At 39.2% G+C, this 27,654-nt stretch overlaps 1 protein-coding gene across 2 annotated transcripts in view; it reads right to left on the bottom strand.

Annotated features, from left to right (window-relative positions):
• The window catches only part of KCNIP4 (potassium voltage-gated channel interacting protein 4), a 225,730-nt gene that overhangs the window by 67,792 nt on the left and 130,284 nt on the right, over positions 1 to 27,654 (bottom strand). The window contains exon 2 of one of the 2 annotated variants that reach the window (XM_081550492.1): positions 8,224 to 8,237. The exons of the other annotated variant lie outside the window; for it this stretch is intronic. Coding sequence (XP_081406618.1) covers positions 8,224 to 8,237 — 14 coding nt within the window. The remainder of the gene's footprint in view (positions 1 to 8,223; positions 8,238 to 27,654) is intronic. 2 annotated transcript variants of the gene reach the window in all.

The following is a 27,654-nucleotide window of genomic DNA, read 5'->3' as shown; positions in this document are numbered from 1 at the left end:
CGGGTCTCCTGCATTGCACATAGTTTCTTTACCATCTGAGCCATCAGGAAATTATTTTGCTCCATGATAAATAAGTTTCTTTCCTTGAACTTGGTGGTATGAGGTCATGATACTTGGAATGAGGGAGCCATCTTATAACCATAAGGCAGAAACTAAGGACCAAAAGTTAAACACTCCAGTGGAGCAGGAGAAATCTGGGTCTAATGATAACATCGAGCAAATGTGTTAAACTCTGGAACTGCTTACCTCCAGTTTCCTGTTTGGAGACAGACTTATAGTCTTCATTGTTTAAATCACAATCACTTGAGTTTTCTGATATTTTACTCAAAAATAGATGTAAATGACTTTAGGAAAATTTGTCTCCATTGTTACATTAAAGCAAGAGGAAGAGGGATGCCAAGCACCCCTCCTGCTAAGAGATGGAGACATATCTGGGATATGGGTTTGGGATGAGCGGAAAATCTCTGGAGCTACTATTGAGGAGACTGAAGATGGTAGTTAATGAAATAAACCAAAGGAAGGTAGCAAAAATAGTACACCCACAATAAAGGGAGACTGGGTGTAGCCAGAATGGCTTTGCAACATTTCTAGCTTCCCCATGAAGGAGTAAAGGAGGAGAAAGTCTGTACTGAGGATGGGTTAAAAGTAGATACTGAAACACAGCATCAATCCAAAGTCAGAGAGATGGGATGTATACAGAGGAGCAAAGGCAGTGTGGAAATGTTCCACACAGGTGTCAGATCAGTTTTAGACAGTGCTGGCTCACCTCGTATAATGTATTCTGGGATCAGTTTCATCATTGCTAAAATGAATATAAAAATAGCACCTATCTCATAGGTTTCGGTGAGAAAAAAATGAGATGATAAATGCCATTGATTTCACATTGTATCTAATATATCTTAAGCACCCAATCAATATGGGGGTAATTAGGCTCTAAGCTCCTGTCAAAGCCTGGAAGGGGAGCACCAAGAGCCTCCCCCTCTGCCCCATTAGAAGTAATGTTAAGTAATGACTTCTGAGTGCTTTAATTAGCAAGCCATATAAAAATTCCACTCACCATGCACATTAATAAGTTTCTCCAAAGTTGAATTAAGGAAAAAGGAAACCATTTCTGGCATAAAACAGCCTCTATAGCTTTACAAGACAAACTCCAAATAAATTGGCTGTTGTAGCCACCCACTGATTGTTTGCCAACAATTTTTTTTTCAGCCAGCATATGCTCTTTATTTAGCTGGGCCAGCAAGTTGCTATAGGTGTGGTTACTCATCTCATTGCTAGGGTCGTTGGAAATGTGGACACAGTGGAGTGAGCTAGCCAAGGAGCCAGCTCTCCATGCAGCTAGATCCAGGAAACTGCAGAATTCTCACAGCTTGAGATCTTTTTTTTCCTCTAAAACCTCCTCCATGGTACAGCATCCTCAGCATTGGCATCACCTGAGAATTTGCTGAAATGCAGACTTCTGGGCCCCCTCACAGAATAGAAGCAGAATCTGCCCTTTAATAAGACTTCCCCATGATTTGTGTGTCTACCAATGTCCAAGAGGACACTGATCTTATGGACTTGTCTGAAGCCACTTCCTGTGATAGGCGAAGAATCAGTTTATCCCAAAGACCTTTTCACTTCCGTGCTATATTTTCATGATGTTGGATGTGGGTGCTTAACCAAGGGCCAGCTTCACAGAGACCCTTGCTGTTGCATCCCACTGAGGCCAGCCCTGAGTCACCAGTGAGCACTGCCTTGGTCCACTTTGATTAGAAAGTAAAAATGGTATGAACTCAGGTGCCACCCAGGCTTGGGTTTATTCTAGTCATTTGACATGGGACAAATGAACCTCACTTTGTGACTGTGACTACCCCACCCCAATTTACAAACAAGAGACTCTGCAGCCCTGCTTGTGACCATTCACTCTTTCCTGGTGGCTGGCACTGACTGGAACAGAGGAGGACATTCGGGGACAGGAGGGGAGGGAACCTAAAAGAAGACTGACAAGTTAGCTTTGCTCCTGGAATACCTGGATGGGGAAATCAGAGACACCAGTGTCTCTCTCAGTGTTTGAGCAAAGAAGAATTGTAGGAACACTTGCTGAGATTATTTCTCTGATGTGGGTTCAGAGATACAGAAAAAGCAAAGACAGCATGGCTCTAGAAATACGAACCTTAATTCCTGATAGTTTTTCAATTTTGGATCCCGATCTCTACTGAAATTCATTGGTACTTTCTGCTTTTGAGTTCCTTGAAATACCTTTTATTTATCCAGTAATCAATCTCTCTCTCTCATGCTCTCTCTTTCTCTCTCTCCCAACACTAAAAAAAAATTCTTAAATTCCCAAGTCCAGACCAAACAATAAATTTTAAATAAATGAAAATTATAATTATTATTATTGCTACTATTAGATTATCAGCATTATTATTATTATTTGAATACCTCCTACACCAGGCTATCTTTTCGTTCAGAGGTAGTACCTGATAATTCCCAAAGCTATAAGAAGGCCAATCGTCTGAATACGGGAGATAATATCACTGACGGATTGATGTTCAAAGAATTAACTAAAAAACTAATGACACCAGTCATTATGGAGCATCATGGTAGTTGCCTCTCAAGAGCTCATTTTAGACATTAACCACCAAACCAGGGCGAGAAGTAGTTGTCTCACCCTTCGGAACTGTGAGGTGCCAAACTTTTTCTTGGATTGCACAAGTGTGCTAACTGAAGCCAGAAAGGTAAACTCAGTGACCCAGGTAACAAAACTAACAAATTATAAGTGAAGACTTGTAGGTCCCAGTAGCCACCATTGTGTATGTAACAGCTTTGTTTCAAGTCTGCAGAACTTTATCCCAGCTGGCAGCCAAACTGGGAAACCCATTTATTACACTAATCTGAATTCCTTCTTGAGTCACCAACTTCTTGAAAACTCCAAACATTCATCGAAAGATTGACCATTGAGTGTGTAAAATACTCAGCTTTGTTCCATGGAAGATATTCATCATTATCACTGTTAATAATAAAAAATAATAACCCACACTTGGATGGCAAGGCTTACAAGCCTCTTTTCAAAATATAACAGCACTGTGTTAGTCATGTTTTTGTATGAAGAAGTGTGACACTTTGAGAAGCAAAATAACTTTCCCAAGATTTCCAGCTCACCCTCTAAAATCACACTGTGTATGTTTAGTTGCTCAGTCATGTCAGACTCTTTGCGAACCTGTGGACTGTAGCCTGCCAGGTTCCTCTGTCCATGGGGATTCTCCAAGCAATAATACTGGAGTGGGTTGCCATGCCCTCCTTCAGGGGATCTTCTCAACCCAGGGATCGAACCCAGGTATTCTGCATTGTAGGAGGATTCTTTATCAGCTGAGATACCAGCTGAGATTCTTTATCAGCCCAGGAATACTGGGGTAGGTATATACTGGAGTGGGTAGCCTATCCCTTCTCTAGGGGATCTTCCTGACCCAGGAATTGAATTGGGGTTTGCACCATTGCATACAGATTCTTTACCAGCTGAGCTACCAGGAAAGCCCCAAATCACACCATTGTGACAAATACAGATAGTTCTGCTGAGTGAACTCACTTGGAAATGGTCTTAGAAATCACTGAGTTGAAGGCAGAGCCTTTCTAGAGATGCTGTCCAATTGAAGTTTCACATGCTTCTTTCCTAGAAAGTGGGAAATTGACCTTGGAAGAAACTGCCTCTTGTTCAGACCTGTGACTGGCTAAAGGTGGCGGGCACAAGGGATGCACCCCAACAAAGCAACCTCTGTAAGAAGCAGGTCCAAGACTAGACAATTCCAGTTGCCATGGGACAATAAATCAAATATCCTCATTTCTGGCAGGTGCCTTGCTGCCAAGTATAACTCAGCATCATCATGATTTCTAGTGTACTGATATGAGAAAATGTTTCTGAAAGAGACTAGTCCTCCAATGAAGACTTGAAGAGCTTTCAGCAGTTCTCTTATCTGAGGACTAAGTAATTCAGTAGTTTTGTCCCAAGGAAGGGCAGATTTTTTTATTTTGAAAATAACCAGAGTTTTGCCTACTTGAAAGTTTTAAACAAAGCTGAAAGGGCTATGGAGTTTGCACAAACCCATTTGGGTTTTTCACAGGTTTGCATAGACCTACCAAAAGGAACTCCATATTTTCTTCCATATTTTCTATATTTTCTTGTGAAAGAATCAGTTCAGATTCTGTTAGCCTTTCTCTGTTTCTTTGAGAAATTGAATATGTGTTGGCCTGGGGGACTTAGAAGTTGGATTGTGTAATTCTATGTCGAAACAAAAATTCTTGCTCTGATAAGCAGGCCAATTTTATAGAGAGTAGCAATTTAGAGGCATTCAAAGTCTCTTTCATGGAGAAGGAAACAAGTCAGTATTTTATTTATTCTAAACCAATACCATTAGATCAGGAAATCTTCCTGCTGAGAAAACCATGTCATGGAGGTTCAACCAATCACTAGAAGAGCAAGAAGTCTTCAAAAGAGACTACATGGTTTACATGTGCTGGTAGGAAATTCTGAGCCCTCGTTGAGTGTATGGAATTAGCCCTAGCCTTAGGGCTTCCCTGGTAGCTCAGCTGGTAAAGAATTCACCTGCAATGCAGGAGACCCTGGTTGGATTCCTGTGTTGGAGAAATCCACTGGAGAAGGCATTGGCTACCCACTCCAGTATTCCTGGGCATCCCTGGTGGCTCAGCTGGTAAAGAATCAGCCTCCAGTGCGGGAGACCTGGTTTTGATCCCTGGGTTGGGAAGATCCCCTGGAGAAGGGAAAGGCTGCCAACTCCAGTATTCTGGCCTGGAGAATTCCATGGACTTTATAGTCCATGGGGTTGCAAAGAGTTAAACATGCCTGAGCGACTTTCACTAATGCCTCCTTTCCCCACACTTCACATAAACCCAGCTTCATGCTGCTCCCATCCACCCATGCTTTGTCATTTGTCCTCCCAATGGCTGCAATGCCCCTTCCCTTCTAAGATATACTCTGTGGTCTTTCCAGTCTTGATTCAAATTTCACCTTCCCCAGACCCCCTTTTCACACCACTTACCCTGCCTTGCAAGCTTAATAATTCTTACTTCATTCTACCTTTACTATTGCCTTACTCTGGTTTATCTTGGAAGCTCATTTTATTATTTTTCTCTCCCCTTTGTGTACAAGCTCTTTGGGGACTTTTTATATGCCTGGCCAGGGCCCAATAAACACAAAACGCTGGAACAAACATAAATATGAATGATACAATTACTGTGGATCTTAAAATCTAAGACCAAATTATTATATATGCAATATAACCATATGTTATCTTTGAAAAGTTATACTTTTTCTATTCAGTGGCTCCTTGGAGGGTTGGTGCCAGGCAATGGGGACAATGGTGATAAAATCAATCATTGGAATTGTGCAAAAATAAAACAAAACAAAACAAGACAGAAGTTACTCTTTAGATCCATGTTCATGCATTCATGCTGAGTTGATATTCACAGAATTAACAGAAAATGAGTGCTACTTATTGTTGTGTAACACCATGAGTTTTACACAAGCTACATGGCTTCCACTGTACCAGATGATATTATGAATGTCATTTCTAATGATCTCAATGCTGCATGAGACATATCTTGCCCAGTTTGAGATATGGGGAATCTGAGGTTTAGAAGTGCTTAAATGATATTTCAGATATCAAATAGCTAAATAAATGGTGAAATTAAAAGGGGAGTCCCTCAAAAAAGACAGCCTATATCTTACACGTTTCAGGCTGCTATCACAGAATACCACAGACAAGGTGGCTTAAACAACAGGAATGTATTTCTTACAGTTCTGGAGGCTGGGAAATCTGAGATCAAAATGCCAGCTGACTCAATGTCTGGTGAGAACCTGCTTTCTATTTATGGGCTCTCTTTTTGTATCCTCATATATTAGAAAGCAGAGAGAGAAGGCAAACTTTCTCATGTGCCTTCTTATAAGGGCACTAATCTCATTCCTGATGGCTCCACCCTCATGACCTAATCAACTCATAAAGGCCTCACTTTCTAATTTCCTTATAATGTTTTGTTATTTAGTCACTAAACTTTGTCCACTCTTTTGAAATGGACTGTAGCCCACCAGGCTCATCTATTCATGGGATTTCCCAGGCAAGAATACTGGAATGGGTTGCTTTTTCCTTCTCCAGGGGATCTTCCTGGACCAGGGATCAAACCTTGGTCTCCTGCATGGCAGATGGATACTTAACTGCTGAGCCACCTGAGAAGCCCTTCCTTACGTTGAGAGTTAGGATTTTAGTATAGGAATTTTAGCAGATACAGGCATTCAGTATTAGAAAGTCAGGGTAGTGGGGTAATTGTCATAGTATCAATTCCAGTACTTGTAACTGGATATGAACGTGTCTGAAACAAAGTTACTGCAGGCTATTATAGTAAATGTGCATGATGAGACTTGGGTTCCAAGTTACTGGGAGAAATTCAGTCCTATTCAGAAGCAGTTGACTAGCCCTTGGTGTGGCTTGTCAGTTGATTGGCTCAGCTTTCATAACCGTGGCATTCTATGGAGACACAGTTCTTGAAGGCTGAAATTCTCTTGACATAAGTACTTGTCCAAGGAAAGCATAGCTTCTCCAAATACTAAGGGATAATTTTCAAATTTCCCAAGTGTAGATCTCACCAGAAGAATATCTGTAGCATTGCAGTGAGGGAAATTATTGCAGTGTCCACCAGGAAGAACTCTACTTGGGTTTCTGTCAATGATAACATTAATCCAATAGGCTTGAGGTCTATCAGGAAATTAAATTCAATGTAAAATTGGTATGGAGTGGGATTATGCCCTTATTCAAATCAAGATTCAGAATTTTAAAAATGCATGATACTGTCATGAACACAATGATGTTAAATGATCCAGAATAATGGTCTAATATTTTCGGATATTTACCATGTGTTAGGTACCTGGATAATCTTTACATAATATTGTCTCATTTAAACTTCTCAAAGACTTTATAATATATGTAGGCACTATCACTGTTTCATTTTATAGGTGAGATGACAAAGCTACGCTGTTAGTAACTGATGGAACTACTGGTCAAACCACACTGCAGTGATCTGTGTATTTATCACTGTAAATTCATTAAGGATTGAAGACTCAAAGATGAAGGGACACAGCACCACCCTCACAGTACGGTAAAGAAGTGGACACATAAACTATCTACACAATATAACCATGTCATAAGCTAGGTGCACAGAATGGTCTGGGAGGTTGCTGGCAGACAGAGGGGGCTTCACAGATAACTGAGACTTGGAATAGTAAATGGAGTACCTGAGTTAAAAGAAGCAGATTATAAAGTTGGCAAGAGAATATATCACATGCTTTGGGAAGGATGGGTGTCGAGTTCTGCAGGACTAGAATACAAAATATGAGTCAGAGAGGAAAAGGTCAAATCCTAAAGAACTTTGAATGTCATGCAAAGGAATTTAAATTTTACTTAACTAAAAGATAGAGAGTAACTGAAGAATTTAAGCAGGATTAACATCAACAGACTGAAGATTCACTTTGATAAAAGCATAGTGGATGGATTGCTGATGGTGAGACTAGAAACAAGGAAGTTAATTAAGATATTGCAATAGCCAAACCCTTGAAACTGAGTAGGGAGAGTGGAAATGAAAAGCAGATAGCAAATTGGAGAGCGTGGAGAGCAGAGAGTGTTTAAGACACACATTCTGGGCTGACTGCTTAGCTCAAACCCAGCTCTGTTGCTTCCTCACTGTGCGTTCTTAGGTAATCCCCAAATCTCTGTGCTTGAGTTTCCTCATCTGTAAAATTGGGATAATAATGGTATGTATTTCATAGTGTTGTTGTGTATATTAATATAAGATACTTTGTATTTAATATGACACATTATTGTTGAATATTATTGTACAGTTAATGCAAAGTGCTTCAAACAATGCCTATCTCTAAGAAAGGATTATACATTTGGAAACTGGAAGGAATCTATACATATACACGCTGCTAACCTTCACAATGGGCAAAATTAATTATTTTTCCTGTTGTAAAATTGCATCTTAAGGTAAATTTAAGTTGCTTAAAATGAAATTCAGACAAACAAAGTACAAAAGATCAACCTGGTTTAGAACTGCAAATTTCTATAGAAAGCAAAAATGTCATACTTCAGTAGTTTAATGTATATGGCCCTTTTGTGGTCTTGCAGTTGCATGTGCTTAGCTGCTCAGTCATGTCTGACTCTTAGTGACCCCATGGACTGTAGCCCACCAGGCTCTTCTATCCATGGGGATTCTCCAGGCAAGAATATTGAAGTGGGTTGCTATGTCCTGCTCCAGGGGAGCTTTCCAATCCAGGGATCAAACCAAGGTCTCCTGCATTGCTGGCAGATTCTTTACTGTCTGAGCCACCAGGGAAGCCTAAGAGTACTGGAGAGAGTAGCCTATCCCTTCTCCAGGGGAAATTCTCAACACAGGAATTGAATCAGAGTGTCTTGCATTGCGGGCGGATTTCTTATGAACTGAGCTACCAGGGAAGCCTTTGCAGGTGCACAGTGTAATGAATTTGGAGGTTGAATTTTCCAGAATAGGTAACATTGTCATGTATTACTGGTTTTCATAATTGCTGTTTTTCTTATTACTACTCAGTGCACATAAAAATCATATATAACCACAGACAAGCCAGCTCTCAAGAATTATTAATACATAATTAAATACACCATTATTTTTAATTTGGTTAGATCCTGTATTTGAAACTACAGACTTCTGCAGTCCATACACTCTGAGGATTTTACTTTGTTTTAAAGCAAAATATAAAAACCTGTATTAAAGAGTATTTCCTTTCTAATTGTATGTTGGACTCAGACTTTCTATCTCCTCTCATTCCGCAGGGTAAACTGCAGAAGCAGACAAAATGTTTTGGCTCAACTGTTTGAGAAATTTGGTTTCATTAACAGAAAATAGAGTCAGTAAAGAATTAATTTCGATAATGAATTGCCATGATTTGTTTTCTGTTTTACTTGTAAGATCTGGTGTTGGGATGGAGACTAAATTCCGAATAGAAGATGGAGGCACATAGATGGATTTAGATTAGATTAGATTAGAACATTTTTTTACTGCCTCTAAGACACATGACATAGACTTGAGCTAAGGCATTCAGGACTGGGCTTAAGAGGAGGGGATACATTTGAGAAAATGAAATCTGACAGAACTTGATGACTAATTGGATATGGGTCATGAAGGACAAGAAAGGATCAAGGAAGATCCCTGATTTCTAGGCTGAGTAACTGGGTGGAAAATCAAGTACCCTAAAAGACAGAAAGTACAGGAACATGAAAGAGAAAAATGAAGCTTAAGAGTATGAATAATGGCACGTTTAGTTTCAGTTCAGTTCAGTTCAGTCGCTCAGTCATGTCTGACTCTTTGAACCCCATGGACTGCAGCATACCAGGCTTCCCTGTCCATCATCAACTCCTGGAGCTTGCTCAAACTCATGTCCATAGAGTTGGCCATCCCACCATCTCATTCTCTGTCATCCCCTTCTCCTCCTGATTCTGGAGGCCTATGCTAGAGCTAGGCAGATGTGACAAGTAGATAACTGGACAGCTTGAGTGAGACATGGGATGGTGAGACTGATTTGAGATTTATTGGCACAGGTGGTAGATGGTTTCATAAACATGGATGTGTTCCTCTTAGGAGAATTCTAATTAAAAAGAACACTTGGTCAAGAACAAAACTCCAAGGAAAAGCAATGTTTAATAGATGTATATAGGAAAAAGAAGCCCTTGAAGATGAAAGAATGCTGGATTAGAGAGATGGAATGAACACAAGAGAAACCAAGAAAGGAGAAAATATTTTCAAGGGGGAGATATCTATTCTATGATAAGATCACCTCTTTAAAGACTATCTCTGAATATGGTCACATACTGAGATACCGGGAGTTGGAACTTCAACACATGAATGTTGTGGGACACAATTCAGCACGTAACACTAGCCATGCACAGAGGACATAGAGAGAGAGAAAGAGATATTCTCAACTAGTTCCTGTGGTTCCAGCCTTCCCTGCTGAGGAATCAACTTGTGAGTGAAGAGGCTTTCTCAGATACTACATACACAAAAGGACTTCCTGCTGGAACCCTGTCCAATTTGGAGAATGACGTGAATCTAAAGTCTAAATCTAGAGCAGTCTCTTTATGCTTCCTTGATGTTTTGATCACCAAATTTCAGGGAAATTTGTTATGTAGCAATAGCTAACTGAAACAAATACTAAAGTTGACAGGAGCTGACTGAGAAGTCACAGGACTGGTGGACAATGTGAAGGTCTATCTGTCACTATTCAGTTGTATTTCCACAAACAGAATCACCCTTCACATGAGGCCATTACTGCATACAGAGTAAAGCTGTGCCAAACTCTTATTAATTTCATGCTGTAGGCACGCCCTTTTCTTTGAAATTTACACACAAAACTCCCTTCATCAACATCTCTTTATGGAACTTGATTTGACATGTAAAATAACTTTTAAAAAACTCATAGAAACCTGGTTTGTGAGACTGTGCTACTTCACTGAAAATAATAAAATACCTGCTAATATCACTGGTTTCTGAAACAGTTGTGCCATACAAGAAAAGTTCACTGAGGATATTTATTTTTCTTTGGATTATTTTATTTTTTATTTATTTTTTAATAAATTTATTTATTTTAGTTGGGGGCTAATTATTTTACAATATTGTAGTAGTTTTTGCCATACATTGACATGATGGATTATTTTAAATAATTTGTGGAATGCAAAGAATTGGAGACTGCAATTTCTCTTGTCTTTATAACATTCTGTACATCCCTTGGAAAGTTCACAAATCTGAAACTTTAAAATCTACAGGAAGTCAAACAATGCCAGTTTTAAGTAATTTCATGAAAAGATCTATATTATTGTAAGGGATTAATATTTAGTGATGTACCTTGGTCCAATATCCAAATAAAATCAGGATCATCTCCATCAAAGGGGAGAAGACTTTACCCATTTCTCAGCAATCTAATTGAAACTCCAGTAAATGTTTTCCCCAAACCGTCACCTGTTCCCTTTAATTCCTTTTGTTTTTCAAGCAACATATGTTCTAGTTTCTTCTGTTTTGTTCATTTTCTTATGCACCTTGTTCATTGAATTGTAACATACACAAACATGCCCACCCCTACTCCCATCTCTCCATACACATGGATTTATGATATATGAATGCTGGACACAAGGAATAAAGAATTATAATTAGACACTTGGAAGAAGAGAATGCTTAGAAATAAGAAAGATAGGCTTTTCTAATGTCCACATTTGCTGGAAAGGAGACAATATCCTAAAGACAGTACATATCAGAAACTTCCCTGACTGCCTCTTGTGTTGTGTTCTTTAAGTGGTTGTGTTGGTAAGGGCAGGGATGGAGTGAAGGCAAAATCACTACGGGATTATAGTATATGTGCTAAAAATATGTGAGAGTTCATCTTTAAAAGATAATGCAATTTGTCTTTTCTGAGTTATAGGTGAGATTCCAGTCTTCCCATTTAGCCAGTGGTACAAATTCCAAGAGGCAAATTAATCTCTGCCTTCTATGCCTTCCGATCACAGAAATAAGAGGAGGGGCCTGGCCCTTGCAGCATTTTTTTTTTTTTACTATATTTTACTGTAACTGCTATTATATTCATTTTCAGTACTCTTCCATCACATTACAATTCATTTTTTGTTATTACCATGGTTACTGCTGTCATTTATTTTCCTTGCTGATCTCAAGCTTGAACTACTGCAGCAGGTTTCAAGCTGGCCCAAGAGCATCTATTCTCATTCTTCTTACTCTGCTCTGTTGGAGCTACATTTCTAAAACATAAATCTGATCTATCTTGCATTTGTTCCCTTGGTGATCTCATCTAGTCTCATGGAGATAAATATGATTTAGACATTGAGGTCACTGATACTTATTTCCCAGCCTGGACCTCTCCCCTTGAACTCTAGAATCTATATGCTACTGCCTGCTCCATAAATCTCCTCGAATGACTGCAAGCCATCCTAAATCCCCAAACAAGATGGGGCTCCTGATCTTCTTCTCCAAGTGTGGTCCTCCTTCAGTCTTTTCAAGTGTCAATTCATTCTTCTGATTGCTTAGACAAAGCCTCAGAGTCATATTTGAACAGGAACTCAGATACAGCAAGGCTAAATGATATCTTTAAGTTTACGGGTAAGTAAGCAGCGAAATCAGGCTGTAAACTTGGCAGTCTGACACCAGAGCCCATGCTCTTTACCCTTCCACTAGGCTGCTTCTCTATCTTGTAAAATCCTTTGCATGTAGTCTGGAATTTCATATGGCACCTGCACGACAAATATCAACTGTTCACCCCAGGACAATCTTGCTAGATCAAATTAGAATTACAAATTCTGGTTCTACCTAGTTGTCATACAAAAGAGCTGAAAATTCCATTTGTTCAGGGCCAAGTTTTTTTTTTTTCCCACTCTATTTTTTAAAAGATATTCTGTGTATTCTTACAGGCTACTAGGCTAGGATTCTGGGATCAAACCTCAAATGTGTCTGTTACAGTCTGTCTCAGTTACTAATTAGCTGTATGACCTTGGGAAGTTTTTAAATTTCTTGATGTTATGATTGGTCTGCCCAAAAAATGCCACACATGCATTAGATGGTTCTGGCTCTGTGGTAATAATGTGGAAAAATAAATAACAGGGTACATGGTCCCTTCACTGGCTGGGGGCAAGAATCATATCTATTTGCTTACTATCCACTTTCCAGGAGTTTATTGCAATCTGTCTTCTGCAGAAACTCAATAAATATGTTTAAATTGCTGGTTGAGGATTTCATGGTTTAGTATGGACAAGGTGACTTAAAATTCTACAGTTAGTTTGGTAGAATGAACCCAATTTGAAAGACAGAAGACAAGGTCTGAAGGCAAAAAAGGCAGAGATTTATTATTTCATTGGCTATTTCACTGATTATTTGACATGAGGCCAACCAGTCTTCACCTAAGTCATTTTCAGTATGGTCTCTGCAAAAATTGGAGAAGGTTGGGTTGGTTCTTCTCAAAGTTGTATTAACAGAGCTCTGATCATATAAGTCACCTTCACCACAAAACACAGTGTCAACGTGGCACACTTTTGTTTGTGTTGGATCTATTTGGTAGAAGGACTCAGGAACTCAGCATCAGGACCTACCTAGCACACATAAACATCTCCAATTACACATGATTTGTTTTAGACCCCTCACTGATATTGTGAGTAGATAATATTATCCCCATTTACAAATAGGGAAGATGAAATTCAGGGAGGTTTCCCAGGGTAAAATGACTAGTAAGTGTAATAGGTGGGATTGGAATCCAGGATGAGGTGGCTCTCAATTCTTCTCCTTTTCCATCCTAAATCTCCAGTCCTGGTGATGCACAGAAGAGGGCAGTGCAGGGTGCTGTTGGAGATGGCCTCACATCAACACACTTTCATCTGACTCTAGCAGAGAGCCCTATGATCAGCTGAAGGATATTCTAGTCACAAAAAACTAATTAATTAGGAAAAACCTGGTAACTAATTTCACACTCCCATTCTGTTTTCAATAAATATAATCTATTAAGTCAGTAACACTTATTCATGATAATACAAAGTGTGTTCAGTAATAGGCTTGCCTTCCATTAGGGAACTAATATGGGGTTTTATGTGGAGTTCCAGAAGAAATCGAGTAGGAATTGTTAACATTCGCTTCATTGCACAGATTACATGGTGCCTTGATTCTGTGGTTGATAAGCAGTAAATTGCTCAGTTGAGTATGGTGTATTAAAATGTGTTTAATCTACTATTAGTTCCATGGAAAACAGTATTGCCTATCCCACTTCCAGTCACCCTGGATAACATCTGGGGACTCAAAGTCTTAATATAATTACGGACCATGAGCTGTAACAATAAACCACAAAGGGACTAATCATATCCTTTTTTGGAATTTATTTATTTCAAATAATATCTGGTTAACTTTTTTCTTTCTCTTTTTTTCATAAAGAGCTCTGTATTGGACCACATTTTTAGTAAGATGATGGAAACATGGATTTTAACTGCAGAAGGTATGCTATTTGTTTTCTTAATGCTAAGGCACTATCTGCTTGGAATATTTTATGTTTTTCCTTTTTGGTAGATATTTCAACAAATATTTTTATGATCTCCTTTTGGGACAAGAAAAGACATAACATTTAGAAAGTTAAGTGTTTAAACTAAATATCTAGATAACTGCCTAAACTTGAAATGGTATAACCTATGCTGAGAGGTCTTAGAAAGAAAAAAAATAATAAGATGAAGTGTCATTGCCTGTTTATTCAGAGCCAGTGCAAAAAAAACAAAGCTGAATAGTTTGCTTCTGAGAAGTTAAGGACTAAATGTGATGCAAAATAGTACTACCTCTCTTAGCCTGCACTTTTGGTAAGTAAATTTTCTCCTTGGTGCTGTAGAATCTATAATATGTGTTATACCCGTCATATTATGTATGTGTTTTATGCAAGTTTCCTTCAGAATTTTTTGGTGATCAGTAAGTATATTAAAATAGAAGTAGGTATATTAAAAATGAAAACAGAAGTTTGTTTGTACGTGATCCTGCCTAGAGGGGTTTAAAATTCATATTGGAAAAAAAAAGTTTTGCTTATTTCCTCTCTGACCCATTTGAAAGCTTAAAAAGTAAGATCCATCAGCTTAAATGATTTGGTAGTTGTTATTTGTGCTCACTCTGTGCATTTCTGTTTGTTAACCAAAGGTCTTTGAACAGTACTAGGTCAACGTATGGCAAAACCACTACAATATTGTAACGTAACTAGCCTCCAATTAAAATAAATAAACTTTAAAAAAAATGAACAGTACTAGGAAGTGGTTCAAGATGCTAATGAGTTAATCTTCTGGAGTACTGTTATCTATTCTAGTGAAATGGTCCTGTCATCTCCTCATTGGTTTTTAAAGGCACCCTCTTATTATTTGTAGATTGCATTGTTTAAAGTTTTCTTCATGATGAGTAGATGTTGATCTGACAAAATGAAATTGACAAAAAGCTAAAACTTTAGCTGATCCAGATTCTGTTACCAAATACATTGTGATTCTGAGTCATTCTTACAAATATGCTGCCCCTGGCTTACTTCCTCTTTCGCAAAATGTTAACATTTCTCTGGCTTTGATGTGGCATTGAAATGATATGACTTAATGTATGTGAAAGCATTTTAAGATAATGTTTAGTGCATGCTGTATATCAAGCTTTATTAACATATTAATAACACACCTCATCTGGTGACATGATTCTCTCTTTTTCCCTTAAGATATTTCAGTGATGGTTCTCAAAATCTTTGTGGGTCATATTTGCCCCCGGTAGTTCTCCAGCTTCGCCCTTCCATTCCTAAAGTTTTCCGTAACCTATTAACTCTGATATATTTCCACCCATTTCTGTAATATGGCATTTGGTACCATATAAATTGGTTATTTATGCAAGTTAATTTTATGGTGAATAACTTTATCAGACAAATATTAACTCTTTCCTCAAAGTTGCTGGGCTTCCCAGGTGGCACTAATGGTAAAGAACCGGCCTTCCAATGCAGGAGATGTAGGAGAGGCAGGTTTGATCCTTGGGTTGGGAAGATCCCCTGGAGGAGGGAGTGGTAACCCACTCCAGTATTCTTCCCTGGAGAATCCCATGGACAGAGGAGCCTGGCAGGCTACAGTCCATAGGGTTGCACAGAGTCAGACATGACTGAAGAGACTTGGCAGGCAGGCAAAGTTGTTAGCCTCACTTACAATGAAGTTAAAATGTTTACAAATGGTGTTCCTCGAGTATTTATTTGCAGACAGATCTTAGACTCAAGGTTTATTTTGTAATTAGCTTGTGAAGCATTTAGAGACAGACCATTACTTTCTTAACCTTTGTATCTCTTTGTTCCAAACCATTTTTCAGAACCATTGATCCAGAGAAGCACTCCTAAACTAGGTATTTGCTGAAGAAGGGGTATGTCCTGTGAAGGGCTACAGGTCTGGGGACACAAGAATACCTGGAAGGTAACTTGTGAGGGGATCCACAATCTAGATCTCCACAGAGAGTTCACCTGAAAGGTTGGTAAAGAACCCAGAACCCAGAGATGGAGAACAGAGATACCACAACATGGTGAACAGGTTCTAAAGGGAAGAATTAGCCAAGAGGAATCCCCTGAGGCTGAGACTCGCCCCCAGGGCCCTTTACAGGGTGCCCACAACTCTGCTCAAGGTTAAGGAGGGAGCTGTCTGAGCTGTCTTGAACACATTCATTTATTCAAGCAACACATACCTATTAAAAACCTATTCTGTCCCAGGAAAATTACTGGGTGCTGAGTATAAGTGGGTGACCCAAGCGTCAGTGGCCCTGCCCTCATTAATATCCCATCTCATAGGGGTTCAGAAAACAAATAAACAAGTTAATTAATTATTGCAGATGATCATAAATACTGAGAAAGGAACAAGCCAGGTGCAGTGATAGAATATATTTGGGAGGAGTGATTTGACCTACATAGACCTGTAATGCATAGACAGGTAATCAGTGGAGGCAAGATTTGAGATGCTATTGGAAGCATTAGGAGGAACCATCCATGCTAAATAATAGGGAAAGTGTGTTTCAGAAAATAACGTGTGAAAAGGCTGTAAGAGCAGAAAAAATCAGAAACTCTTTACCGCAAGTGATTTTTTTCCCTCCAGTAATGTTAAAAAAGGAAATGCAGCCTGTACACAGGGATCTGGGGAGGAAAGGAGAACACAGCCAAGGGCAGGGTGTGTTTTGTGCTCCCAACTCTTGCAATCAAGCAAAGGTCCCGCCTCCACATTTCTTCCTGCAGGGATCAGAATTTGGTTATTTCTCTGGAAAGAATTTGTACTTAGGAAACTGAAAGGAGTCCAATATGGCTAAAACATAGAAAATGAGTGGTGTTTGATGGAGATGTAGATATAGTTGTGGGTCAGTGAACATTGCGGCCACCCTCACTACTTCACCCCTGACTGCGTCCCTGGAGCTTCCCAGGTGCTTCTCTCTTACAGGGCTTGGATGCTCGTATCTTCATTCAATTGTCTGAGCTGCCTTAGATCCTTCCAAAGACTTCTTTTTTTACCCTTCTTCTTAGCCAGGCTAGGTTTCTGTTGCTTACCATTCAAGAGCCTTTACAGATATAGACACTTCTCTGTCTTTATCTTGCTTTCTTGCTTGCCTGCTTGGCATCATTCAACATATTGCCTACTTCCTGGAGGAGTATGGTCTCTAGGCTGATGTGATTCGATATTCTCCTGGCTTTATCCTGATATCTCTGTGCTTCTTCAGTATTTTTTTTTTTTTTTTTTTTGCTGTCTTTGCCTTGTCAGAGTTCCTCACATCCCTTGCCTGAATTCTCTATTTTCTCTTTTCAGTCATTCCCAGTGGTTAAGAGCATGGGCTCTGAAGCCAAAGTGCCTTGGTCCAAATTCCAGACTTGTTCATCGCTGGCTGTGTGACCCTAGGAAAGTTACTTAACCATTCTGTGCTTCAGTTTCTTTATTATATCATATATTATAAAGCTTACTTTATAGGGCTATTCAGGGAATGAATGGAATTAATTACCTCTAAAGTACATTGAAGAGAGTTTGTTTCATCTTATGTTTCATCATACTCAATACATGTTATTTTTGCTATAGTTGCTACTAATCATCTATTCGCATGACCTTATATGCTGGTGACTCTTAACTTTATATCTTCAGTCCCAACTACCAACCATAGTAATTTATAAAACTTTATGAGACAAACTAACTCCAAACTTTTTCCTCCCACTTTTCTGTTTCTTAGCAAATGTTTTCCATTTGTGTATGTCAGAAAACCTGGAATCATCTATATTGTTACTCTTTTTCTACTGGTCACTTTCAATCCATCATCAAATTCTGTCATTTTTATTTCGAAAATACAGATCAGACACTTTCACTCCTTTACCTCCTTTACATCTGAAATACTACAATTTTCAGCCCAATTCACCATCATATCTTGTCTAGACTCCTGCAATATCTTCCTTACTGCTTTTCTCTTCTTTATCCTTCCCCCTTGACTAAACCCTTTACTGCCAAATAGAGTGTTTTAAAAACACAGGTCATGTCAGTCTCCTACTTAAACTATCAATGGCTTCCTACCATACTCAGCAACAAGTCTAGCCTACAGACTCTATGTGACCAGCTCCATGCCCACCTGGGGATGGCCTCATCTTATGAATCCCTCTCTCCTCCAACCTCAATCATGTTAACCTCCCCTTTCTTAGGACTTTCACTCTTGCTGTTTCTTTGACTGGGGACAACTCTTTCTTTGCTCTTTTCATGAATGATCCTTTCCTTAGGGCTTACGTAAAACACCTAGAGTTAGTAAAGACCTTTTGTATCAGTGAAGCAGGAAGTGGCAACCCACTCTAGTATTCTTGCCTGGAAAATTCCATGGACAGAGAAGCCTGGCAGGCTACAGTCCATGGGGTCACAAAGAGTTGGACAGGACTGAGTGACTGAGCACGCATGCATGTATCAGTTAGGGCCCTTCATGGAAACAAAATTCAGAGAGTGAGACAGAGGGTGGATTTTAAAGTATTGGTTCATGGGATTGTGGGCTGGTAGGCTGGAAACTCTGTTACAGTCTTGAGGCACAATTCCTTCTTCTCTGGAACCCCTTAGATTTTGTTCTTGAAGACTTTAGTTGATTGAGTGATGCTAACCAGATTATCAAGAGTCATCCACTTTAAAGTCAACTGACTGTAGATGTTAATCACACCTACAAAAATAGCTTCACAGCAACATCTAGGCTGGTGTTTGAGGAAACAACCAGGCACCAAGGCCTAATCCAGTCAATGAACAAAAATTAACCATCACACTTTCTAGGTCCCCTGCGCCCACATACGAGTCTCACTCACAGAATTCTGTCTGTCTCCTTCACAAAATATACTACAATTTGCCTTTAATTATTTTTTACCTTTCTTATTAATTATATACTTCTTATACCAAGCTCTAGTGTTGAAAGCAATTCTCTTTTATTCATAAACATATATCCAATATTAGCAAAAAACCTGGCATATAGTGAGTATTCAGTAAATGATCAGTGCTTCATACATGTTTATGGAAAAGTATTTACAACCAGGAGGAGCTTGAGATGAGAAGTTTTGACTCAATCACCTAAAATTCTATGGGAGTTGGAATGTCATAAATTAAGCATAATTCATTAGAATGTGCATAGTTAAGGAAATTACTGATTCTGTCTCATTTTCTTTTGACATTCCTTTGTAGTTCTCTCAAGCTAAATTATTCAGCACAGATTTTAAAGGATATATAGTCTAACACACTCAACTCAAATGTAGCATTGCAAAGACAGAGTATGGCAATGTTTTATTTTAATGAAGATTTGAATGTCTGCCAGGGTCACTGGAATTATTGCCATTTGGGTTTATATTAATGAACACATTGAAGTGGAATTGTAAAAAATGGAAAAAGATCTGACGTTATGGGGTAGGTTAACCAGCAGCAACTTGCAGTGATGAATGGTGCCCTGGATTTGTTGGTTTTAGCCACAAGACACCCAAAGTTGCACAGCAGGCTCTTTAAGGAACATGTACTGAATTTGAAAAAATTATTTATTGGGCTCCCAGTGATCTATTTGTGTGAATTAATTAGTTCATCCAAAAAGATAAGAAGGAGTAATACTGTTAAAGTTGATCCACATAGCATCTTACGACCACCCTATGCTTGGATTCTGGGTTGTGAAGACCAGGTTTCTTGTACAACAAATAGTATTCATAAACCTTTAGAGGAAGCAGCTCCTGAACTTGCTGTGTATTCATTTCTGATACTGTACTAAGTGAAGTAGCAAGCCTTGACACACTCAGAAGACAGACTATTATTATTATTTTAAAAAATTCTTGATGCCTTAAGGGATATGTGAGTTGGAGGTCAGTATACACATGACTCCCAGACTAAAAAACTTTGTCTCAGGAGGATTAATTAAACTAACTTAAGAAACCTGTAGGATTCTCTAGAAAAATTCAGTAGAATATTTTATTGATTTTTGCAGAGTACTGGTTGTTCCTCTAAACCAAATTCTCCCTCTACCCACATACACTGCTATCCAGCTAGAGATGACATTTCCTAGCTTCCCCTGGCAGTTTATGTGGCTACTGAGCCCATGGGGTGTAAATGAGAGTGACGCACATACACACATTTATACACACATACATCTTTTGTGTTACATCTAACTTGGCACAATCACCTGCCCCTGTCTATGGCTCTTTCATCTTCCTTCAGGATAGTGACATGAAAATGACCTAGTTTGCACAATGCAGATGGGGCTAGTAGCCTAGCCAAGGGATGCAGGGCAATGTGCTGGAAGGAACCTGGATCCCTGAATGTCCTGATGGAACAAAATTTCCCCATTAGCCTGAACCAGCCCTCCTGTGACTTGAGAGAAAAATAAAATTTGATCTTGCTTACAGGATTGTTGTGGGAAAAAATCTAGAAGATTTTAGAAGTGCTTCTAGGAAAGTTTTGCTTTCTATGAGAGTTGCTCTTTTGCAAGTTGTTTTTTAAAGTTACCTGCATCTCTAGGTTGCATTTTATGTTTAAAACATTACAATTTATGTTACATTTTTTGATTTTCACAAAATCTCAGTCAGGACATCATTAGGAGAAATACTATGTCAGTTTCTCCAATAATTCAAAACACAGAGTAAAATCAAACAAAAACAAAGTGCACTATTTCCCAGTGTGTCCTTAGGGCAAGGTGTGGGCAAAGACATCATAAGGAAGAGCTTCTAGACAGTACCATGATTCAGAGAAACAGCATGATGACAGTGGTGCTAATGATAATAATAATGATGGGAGTAATGATCATAAACCTGCTTTTGGATTGTCATCACGTGACAGGTTCTGTCTCTGTGTTTTACATCCATTATCTTTGCAAAACATCTGGGAGATGATGTATCTCTAGTTTTGCAGATGACATAAGTGAAGCCCAGAGAGGTCAAGTATCTTGCCCAGTGGCAACCAGAACTGGAGTCTAGTCACATTGACATTTTACTCCAGAATATGTGCAGTTTTGTGCAGAGATGAGTTACTGCTGCAAGAATGAGACTGCTGTCCTTAGAAAACTTTGCTTGCAAGGTTGACCAGGAAACTGGGAGGCCATATGGTCATGCGGGTGAGAGATGGCAGCTGTGTGTGTGTGAAGAAACAACAGTGTAGAAGAGAAGGAAGGGCTAGATATGAGAGATATGAAGACTGGACAATTGACTGAACTTGGAGATTAATCAGAGGCAGGAGGTCCTAAGGGAAGAGTTCAGAAAGATATTTGAGTTTCCAGGTGACCAGACCAATGGAGATAACATTTATTGAGAAAAAATAGGTTTAGGAGGCAAAGATAAGTTAAATATCTTGCATATGTATTTCACTTAATGAAAGCAAAAACTATTTTTAAATTTAGGCGTTATATGGATGATACAGAATGAATTTTATCTGTGATTAAGGTCTAATACTTTAATTCCAAAATCAATTACTGAGTGGTGCCATGAGCCAGATGCCTGGAAGTATGAGTGGAGAATATTGAAGTGCATCAAGCTCAGGACTGGTCTTTAGGAAGCTCATAGATTAAACAGAAATAAGAGTCTTAAGTCTACTTTTTATTTCTTTTTTTCTCGTTTTTATTTTTGTTTGTTTGTTTATTTACTTTCATAGAGGGAGCGGGGGAATGCTGGGTAGGGTGTTGCAGCCCTTCAAGGGTAAATCCCTCTTTGGAATAAGGATGGAATATTATGCAATCCTTCAACTGCTGCCTTCCCTGTGGGGACTCCCAAACAAGCAAAGAGGAGCCTGAGAGTTGGAAAGTCAACCCACTAGACCGAAGTGTTCCAAAACAGGGAACTCCTGGTCAACAGGGATATAATGGTTACTTGAAAATAAAATTAAGTGTTCATGATTAATTATTCATTGTCAGCTAAAAATAATTACTCTTTAGGATATATGTCAAAAGCATATACCTGTGCTTCTGCCACATCCACATAAATACACGCCTATAAAAATTATGTAGAAAAATAAGGAAGAAAATTAAGAGTTGTTACCCCAGCAAGGTGGAATGGAGAGCTGATTGTAGATAGGACAGTTACATATTTCAATTTACACCCTGTTTGCATGGCATCTTATTAGGTTAAGATAGAAAAGAAACAAACCAGGAAGCATCCAATTGCCCAAGTATATATGTCACAAAAATGCATGTTTAATGCAATATACTTTGAGATGATATCACAGGTCTACCTTATGAATTTTAGTTACCCTAGTACTTAGAAGCATGAGAGGAAAATACTAAAGGTCTCTAATGTCTATTTTTCACATTCTAAATGAAAGGGATTATGCAGAACATTTCTCATCATCTTCTCATTTACATCAGTATTAATGTCCTGAATCTTCAAATTAAAATTTGATACCCCGAGAGGCTACACTATCTGCTCATGGTGAGAAATGGCAGTTGAAAGTTTTGAGCCCAGAAGAGCACACGGGCCATGCCAGACTTGGGAGTCAGAAGGGCAGCCATGTTTGTCTGCTCAGACCTGTAGACAACCTTCTCCTCAGAAAGCCCTGCTTTTGGAAGTCTGGCAGAAAACTCTGCTAGGGCATAGGAAACAACATTTTCACTGTTCTTATACCTTGATCCTAAAGTACATGAGTAATACTTTGCACTTAAGGAAGAGTTTTATCTGACTCTTTCAAGAGCTGTACAAAACCAATTATTACCCACCTCCCTTCATGATTGGAAGGGAAGATCTTAATCCCTAATTTGCTGACGGGGAAACAGAAGCTGCCAGGAATGAAGTGATTTGCTGAAGGTCACACAATCAGTCTATAAAAGCCTCAAGAATAACTCCGAGGGCTTGTGACAAAAGAGAAATTGCCTTATACAATTAGCAGCTTATTTTTCTGCTCTAATCACCCGATTCCACTCTTTTCCAGGCATGTACAAAACTCCCGGCTTCTCCCTCTCCACCATGAGTGAGATTTAGAGCTTTTAATGTACATGTTCTTTGTCAAAAATGTAGATCTCTATAATTTCACCCTCAGTTCCCTTAATCTATTTTTAAAGTGCAGAAGTTCTCAAATCCTTCGAGGAAGGTGGGGATGCCCCATCAAAGAATTCTCCTCTCCTGCTGGTTCCTTTGGCCATGCCATCAAATCTTTTGTAGAAATCAGGGGGAAACGCTAGTGCTACTTTTGGTAAAATACATAAGATGTCTGGATTGCAGGCATAATATTGAGGGTGGGATTAACTGTGCTTGAAAGTGACTTTAGACTGAATTTAGCCATTTTAACCCACAGCAGTTTCTCCTCCCCACAAACACCACTGTGATGGAGACCATGCAAGTGTGACTCCCTACAAATCATGCCCTTTTTAATCCCCTTGCCTTGAGTTTGGGGATGTGCAAGGGTGATGGGAGATGTTAGGTCCACGATTATGTTACTTTAAATAAGACTCTGATTTAGTAGAGTAGAGAGACTCTCTCTTACTGGCTTTGAAGAAGTTAGCTTTCATGTTATGAAAAAGTGTCTGATAAGGCCATTGGTAAGGGACTACAGACAGCTGCTGGGACAGTGGTCCCTAACCTTTTTGGCATCAGGGATTAGTTTCATAGAAGACAATTTTTCCACAGACTAGGGTGGGGGGGATTGTCTCAGTATGATTCTCAAAAGAGGTGAGTAACCTATATCCCTTGCGTGTGAAGTTCATAGTAGGGTTTGAGCTCCTATGGGAAAAATCTCAGGTGGTAATGTGAGTGAGTGATGGGAGTGGCTGTAAATACAGATGAAACTTCACTCACCTGCCCAAAACCCACCTCCGGCTATTTAGTCCAGATCCTAACAGGCCATGGACTGGTACCATTCCATGGCCCAGTGTTGCAGACCCCTGCCCTAGGAGATGAGTGGTCCCAGGTTGACAGCTAGCACAAGAGTGAGGACCTCAGAAATATAATCACAAGTAAACAAACTCTGCCAACAGTCATATGAGCTTAGATGAGGGCTCTTAAATCCAGAAAGAACTACAGCTTTACCAATAATTGAATTATGGCCTTATGAGGTCCCAAGCAGAGGACCCAATTAAGTCATTTTTGGACTCCTGACCTTCAAAACTGTGAGATAATGAATGTGCATTTCTATAAGTCACTAAGTATGTGGTAATTTATTACACACAATAGAAAACTAATATAGACATCTTGTACTTTTAGATATAAAGAATATTAACACAACATTTTTAGGGAAGAATGACATTTACAAGTATAAAGTGATACTTCAAAGATGTATTTGAATTTAAAGGATACTTTGACCTATTAAAATTCAAAATAGTGAGAGAAAAGAAAGCAGGGAAAGACTTGGAACAGGAAGTAACCAGGTGTCCAAAACATATTACGTCTAACTAGTTGCAAATATCTTTCATCCTGTGCCTTAAAATATGGGAAGAATATGCTGTAAATTATTAATTAATGAGAGGAAATGTCCAAAAGGCATAGCCATATGAAAAATTAATGCCCAGAACACCATTCATTATCACCTAGTGTAGACTGAAATTATGCTTGATTTTGAAAGAGAACAGTAAAGCAAGTTTATGAGTTATGTATATAGATTCTTGTATGACTTTCTAGGTCAGTTTTTTTTCAAATGCAACTTTCTGTTAGTAGTCTATTAAAATGGGATTTTTTAAAAATTAAGACTTTTAAAAAAACGTTAGTAAGCATCACCCAAGATTTAACTGAATCAGAGTCATCTGAGGTAAGACCACTTAACACACACATCCCACACACCAAAGGCTTAAGATTCCAAGTAGTCAGTTTAACTATTAATATTTGACATTATTGAGCTCATCACAAAGAGGTCAATGCAGTGTATGATAGAAGCAACTTTATGGCTACAATCTTATACATCTTGTTCAGTGGTTCTCAAACTTGGCTGCACATTATAATTACCTGGAGAGCTTTATAAATTCTGATGCTCAAGCTTCTTCTGGGAGCAATTATATCAGAATCACCAAGCATCATACCAGTTATTTGTAGTTTTTAAAGTTCCCTAGATGATTGTAACATGAAATTGCTGATGTGTAGCTAATACCTTGCATCTTTCCACATACTTTTTAATATATAATTATGTAGCTCAAAACCCAAACCACTGGTGGGGGATATTTGGGTCAACCATGACTGCCCCACTTTGATGGAGCATAAAACTGAAGTTGACTGTTTAGGGCCACACTATAATAATACTTTTTTGCTGAACTTCATGTTTACTATCTTAATTTATTTTAAAAAACCCTCCAAAACATCAAAACAAGGCAAAATCCATGTAATGAAGTTACATTATCCCGATTTGTAGAGACAAGGACAGAGAGACCACTGATTCAAAGGGATCTCCCTAAACAAATGAGATAGGGATCTGATTCCGAGTGACACTAATGTTTCTGATGTTTGAACTATACTTGTGATTCTCAGTGTGGTCCCCAGACCAGCATTGCTTTGAAACATATGAGAAAGGCAAATTTTCCACTCCAATCTCAGACCAACTAAATCATAATCTTTCGAACTAGGGTCCAGCAATCTGTTTTAACAAATCCTTTATGTGATTCCTACGCACAGTAAAGGTTGAGAAACACTGTACTGTATTCTTCATTTCTGTCAGTAGCCTACTTTTGAAGACCCAGTTTAGCATGTGATAAGAGAAATTAAAATGTGGGGATAAGATATGGTGAGGGGCTAAGGAATTCTCTCTCACTATCTTCCTTTACTCCCATTTCCCATTTATATTAACAATTTATTTTGGAGAAATGCTGTCAGATATATAGGACTGGGAAAATACTGGGAGTGGGGGCAATAGCGACCTTTACTTTCAGGGATATTCAACTACTTTCATATAAATACAACTGTTTTAAGATGTTGATGAATAGTTTATCCTTTTAATCAAAATATAAGAGTTTTAAAAGGTTTCATTAAAAATGAGTATCTTGGGTCTTTACCCTTCTATTCTACACACACTGAGGCTGGGAGGCCGACCGCCCCCCCCCCAACACCAGGCTCCTCGCCTGGGCTGAGAATGGGAGGCACTGCATTGGCATCCTGCTGGTGAGAACCTGATCCTAAGAAAGAATGTGTGAGAGCGAGGGCTAGAGATAGGGACAGACACACAGACAGAGGGAGACCTCTATCTCTAGGACCAACCAGGTGAAGCCCATTCCTCCCTGTCTGATCCCAGCCTACACCGACTCCAGAGGCCAAGGCTCTCATCACATTTCTTGCAGCATTGTCTTCAGTCTGGCTCCCTGCCCACCCCACCATGCGTTCCTTGAGGACCCTTTTCCCTCATGAAACATTCCTGTGGGCACAAAGTCTGGAAAGCACTGATCTGGGAGTCTGGTGCCCCACAGGTGCTCAGAACATGTTTACCATCTTATGAGTGATGATCAAGTTGAAGACAGAATGGTCTCAGGATAAGTTGAGATAATCTGCTGTGAAGAACAGTATACAAAGGTGCCAGTAGCTGCAGAAGGACTTGTGGTAAGACGGTATATTTCTGCCTCCCAGCTCCACATTGGAGAATATTCTAATACAGAAGGAGTAGCTGATGGTTCAGGGGAGAGGAGTGAAAACTGAAGGAGCAAAGTCCCTGAGAAAGTATTAATAAAAGGCATGAGATCCTGAACAGACGTGAGGGACTGAGTGCTGTTAGGATCGTGTATGCAGAAGGGATGGCAGAGAATGCCTGGTCAAAGACAGGTAGATTAGGCTTGGAAAGCTGTGAGACGTCTAACCTGATTACTTGCAACTTCTTCATGAATTATTGCAGGGGGCTCATTAGAATGCAGGAAGTTTGCTAGTGATTGTGGAGGAATGATGTAGTAGTGTAGGTAGGATGACAGTAAAAGTAGGAAGAAATTCTTTCATAGTCATTAATTTAAGATAAATAATTTAGTATGATCACTTCATGGCAAATAGATGGAGAAACAATGGAAATAGTAAGAGACTTTATTTTCTTGGGCTCCAAAATCACTGCTGATGGTGACTGCAGCCATGAACTTAAAAGATACTTGCTCCTGGGAGGAAAACCTATGACAAACCTAGACAACCTATTAAAAAGCAGAGACATACTTTGCTGACAAAGGTCTGTATAGTCAAAGCTATGGTTTTTCCAGTAATCGTGTACAGATGTGCGAGTTGGACCATAAGGAAAGCTGAGCACTGAAGAAATGATGCCTTCAGACTGTGGTGTTGGAGAAGACTCTTGAGAGTCCCTTGGACTGCAAGGAGATCCAACCAGTCCATCCTAAAGGAAATCAATCCTAAATATTCATTGGAAGGACTGATTCTGAAGCTGAAGCTCCAGTACTTTGGCCACCTGATGCAAAGAGATGACTCACTGGAAGACCCTGATGCTGGGAAAGATTGAAGTCAGGAGAAGGGGATGACAGAAGATGAGATGGTTAGATGGCATCACTGACTCAATGGACATGAATTTGAGCAAACTCCAGGAGACGGTGAAGGACAGAGAAGTTTAGTGTATTGCAGTCCATGGGATGGCAAAGAGTCAGACATGACTGAGCAACTGGACAACAACAACCAAGTGTTGGACAACCTCTTGTACTGGGCTATGAGTTGTTGCAGGAATAGAACTT

This window comes from Giraffa tippelskirchi, chromosome 1 (assembly GCF_054371585.1).
Source record: "Giraffa tippelskirchi isolate mGirTip1 chromosome 1, T2T-mGirTip1v1.2.pri, whole genome shotgun sequence".
In the NCBI taxonomy this organism is placed as follows: Eukaryota; Metazoa; Chordata; class Mammalia; order Artiodactyla; family Giraffidae; genus Giraffa; species Giraffa tippelskirchi.
The sequence above is the reverse complement of the archived record's forward strand: the minus strand, read 5'-3'. Positions and strand labels throughout refer to the sequence as shown.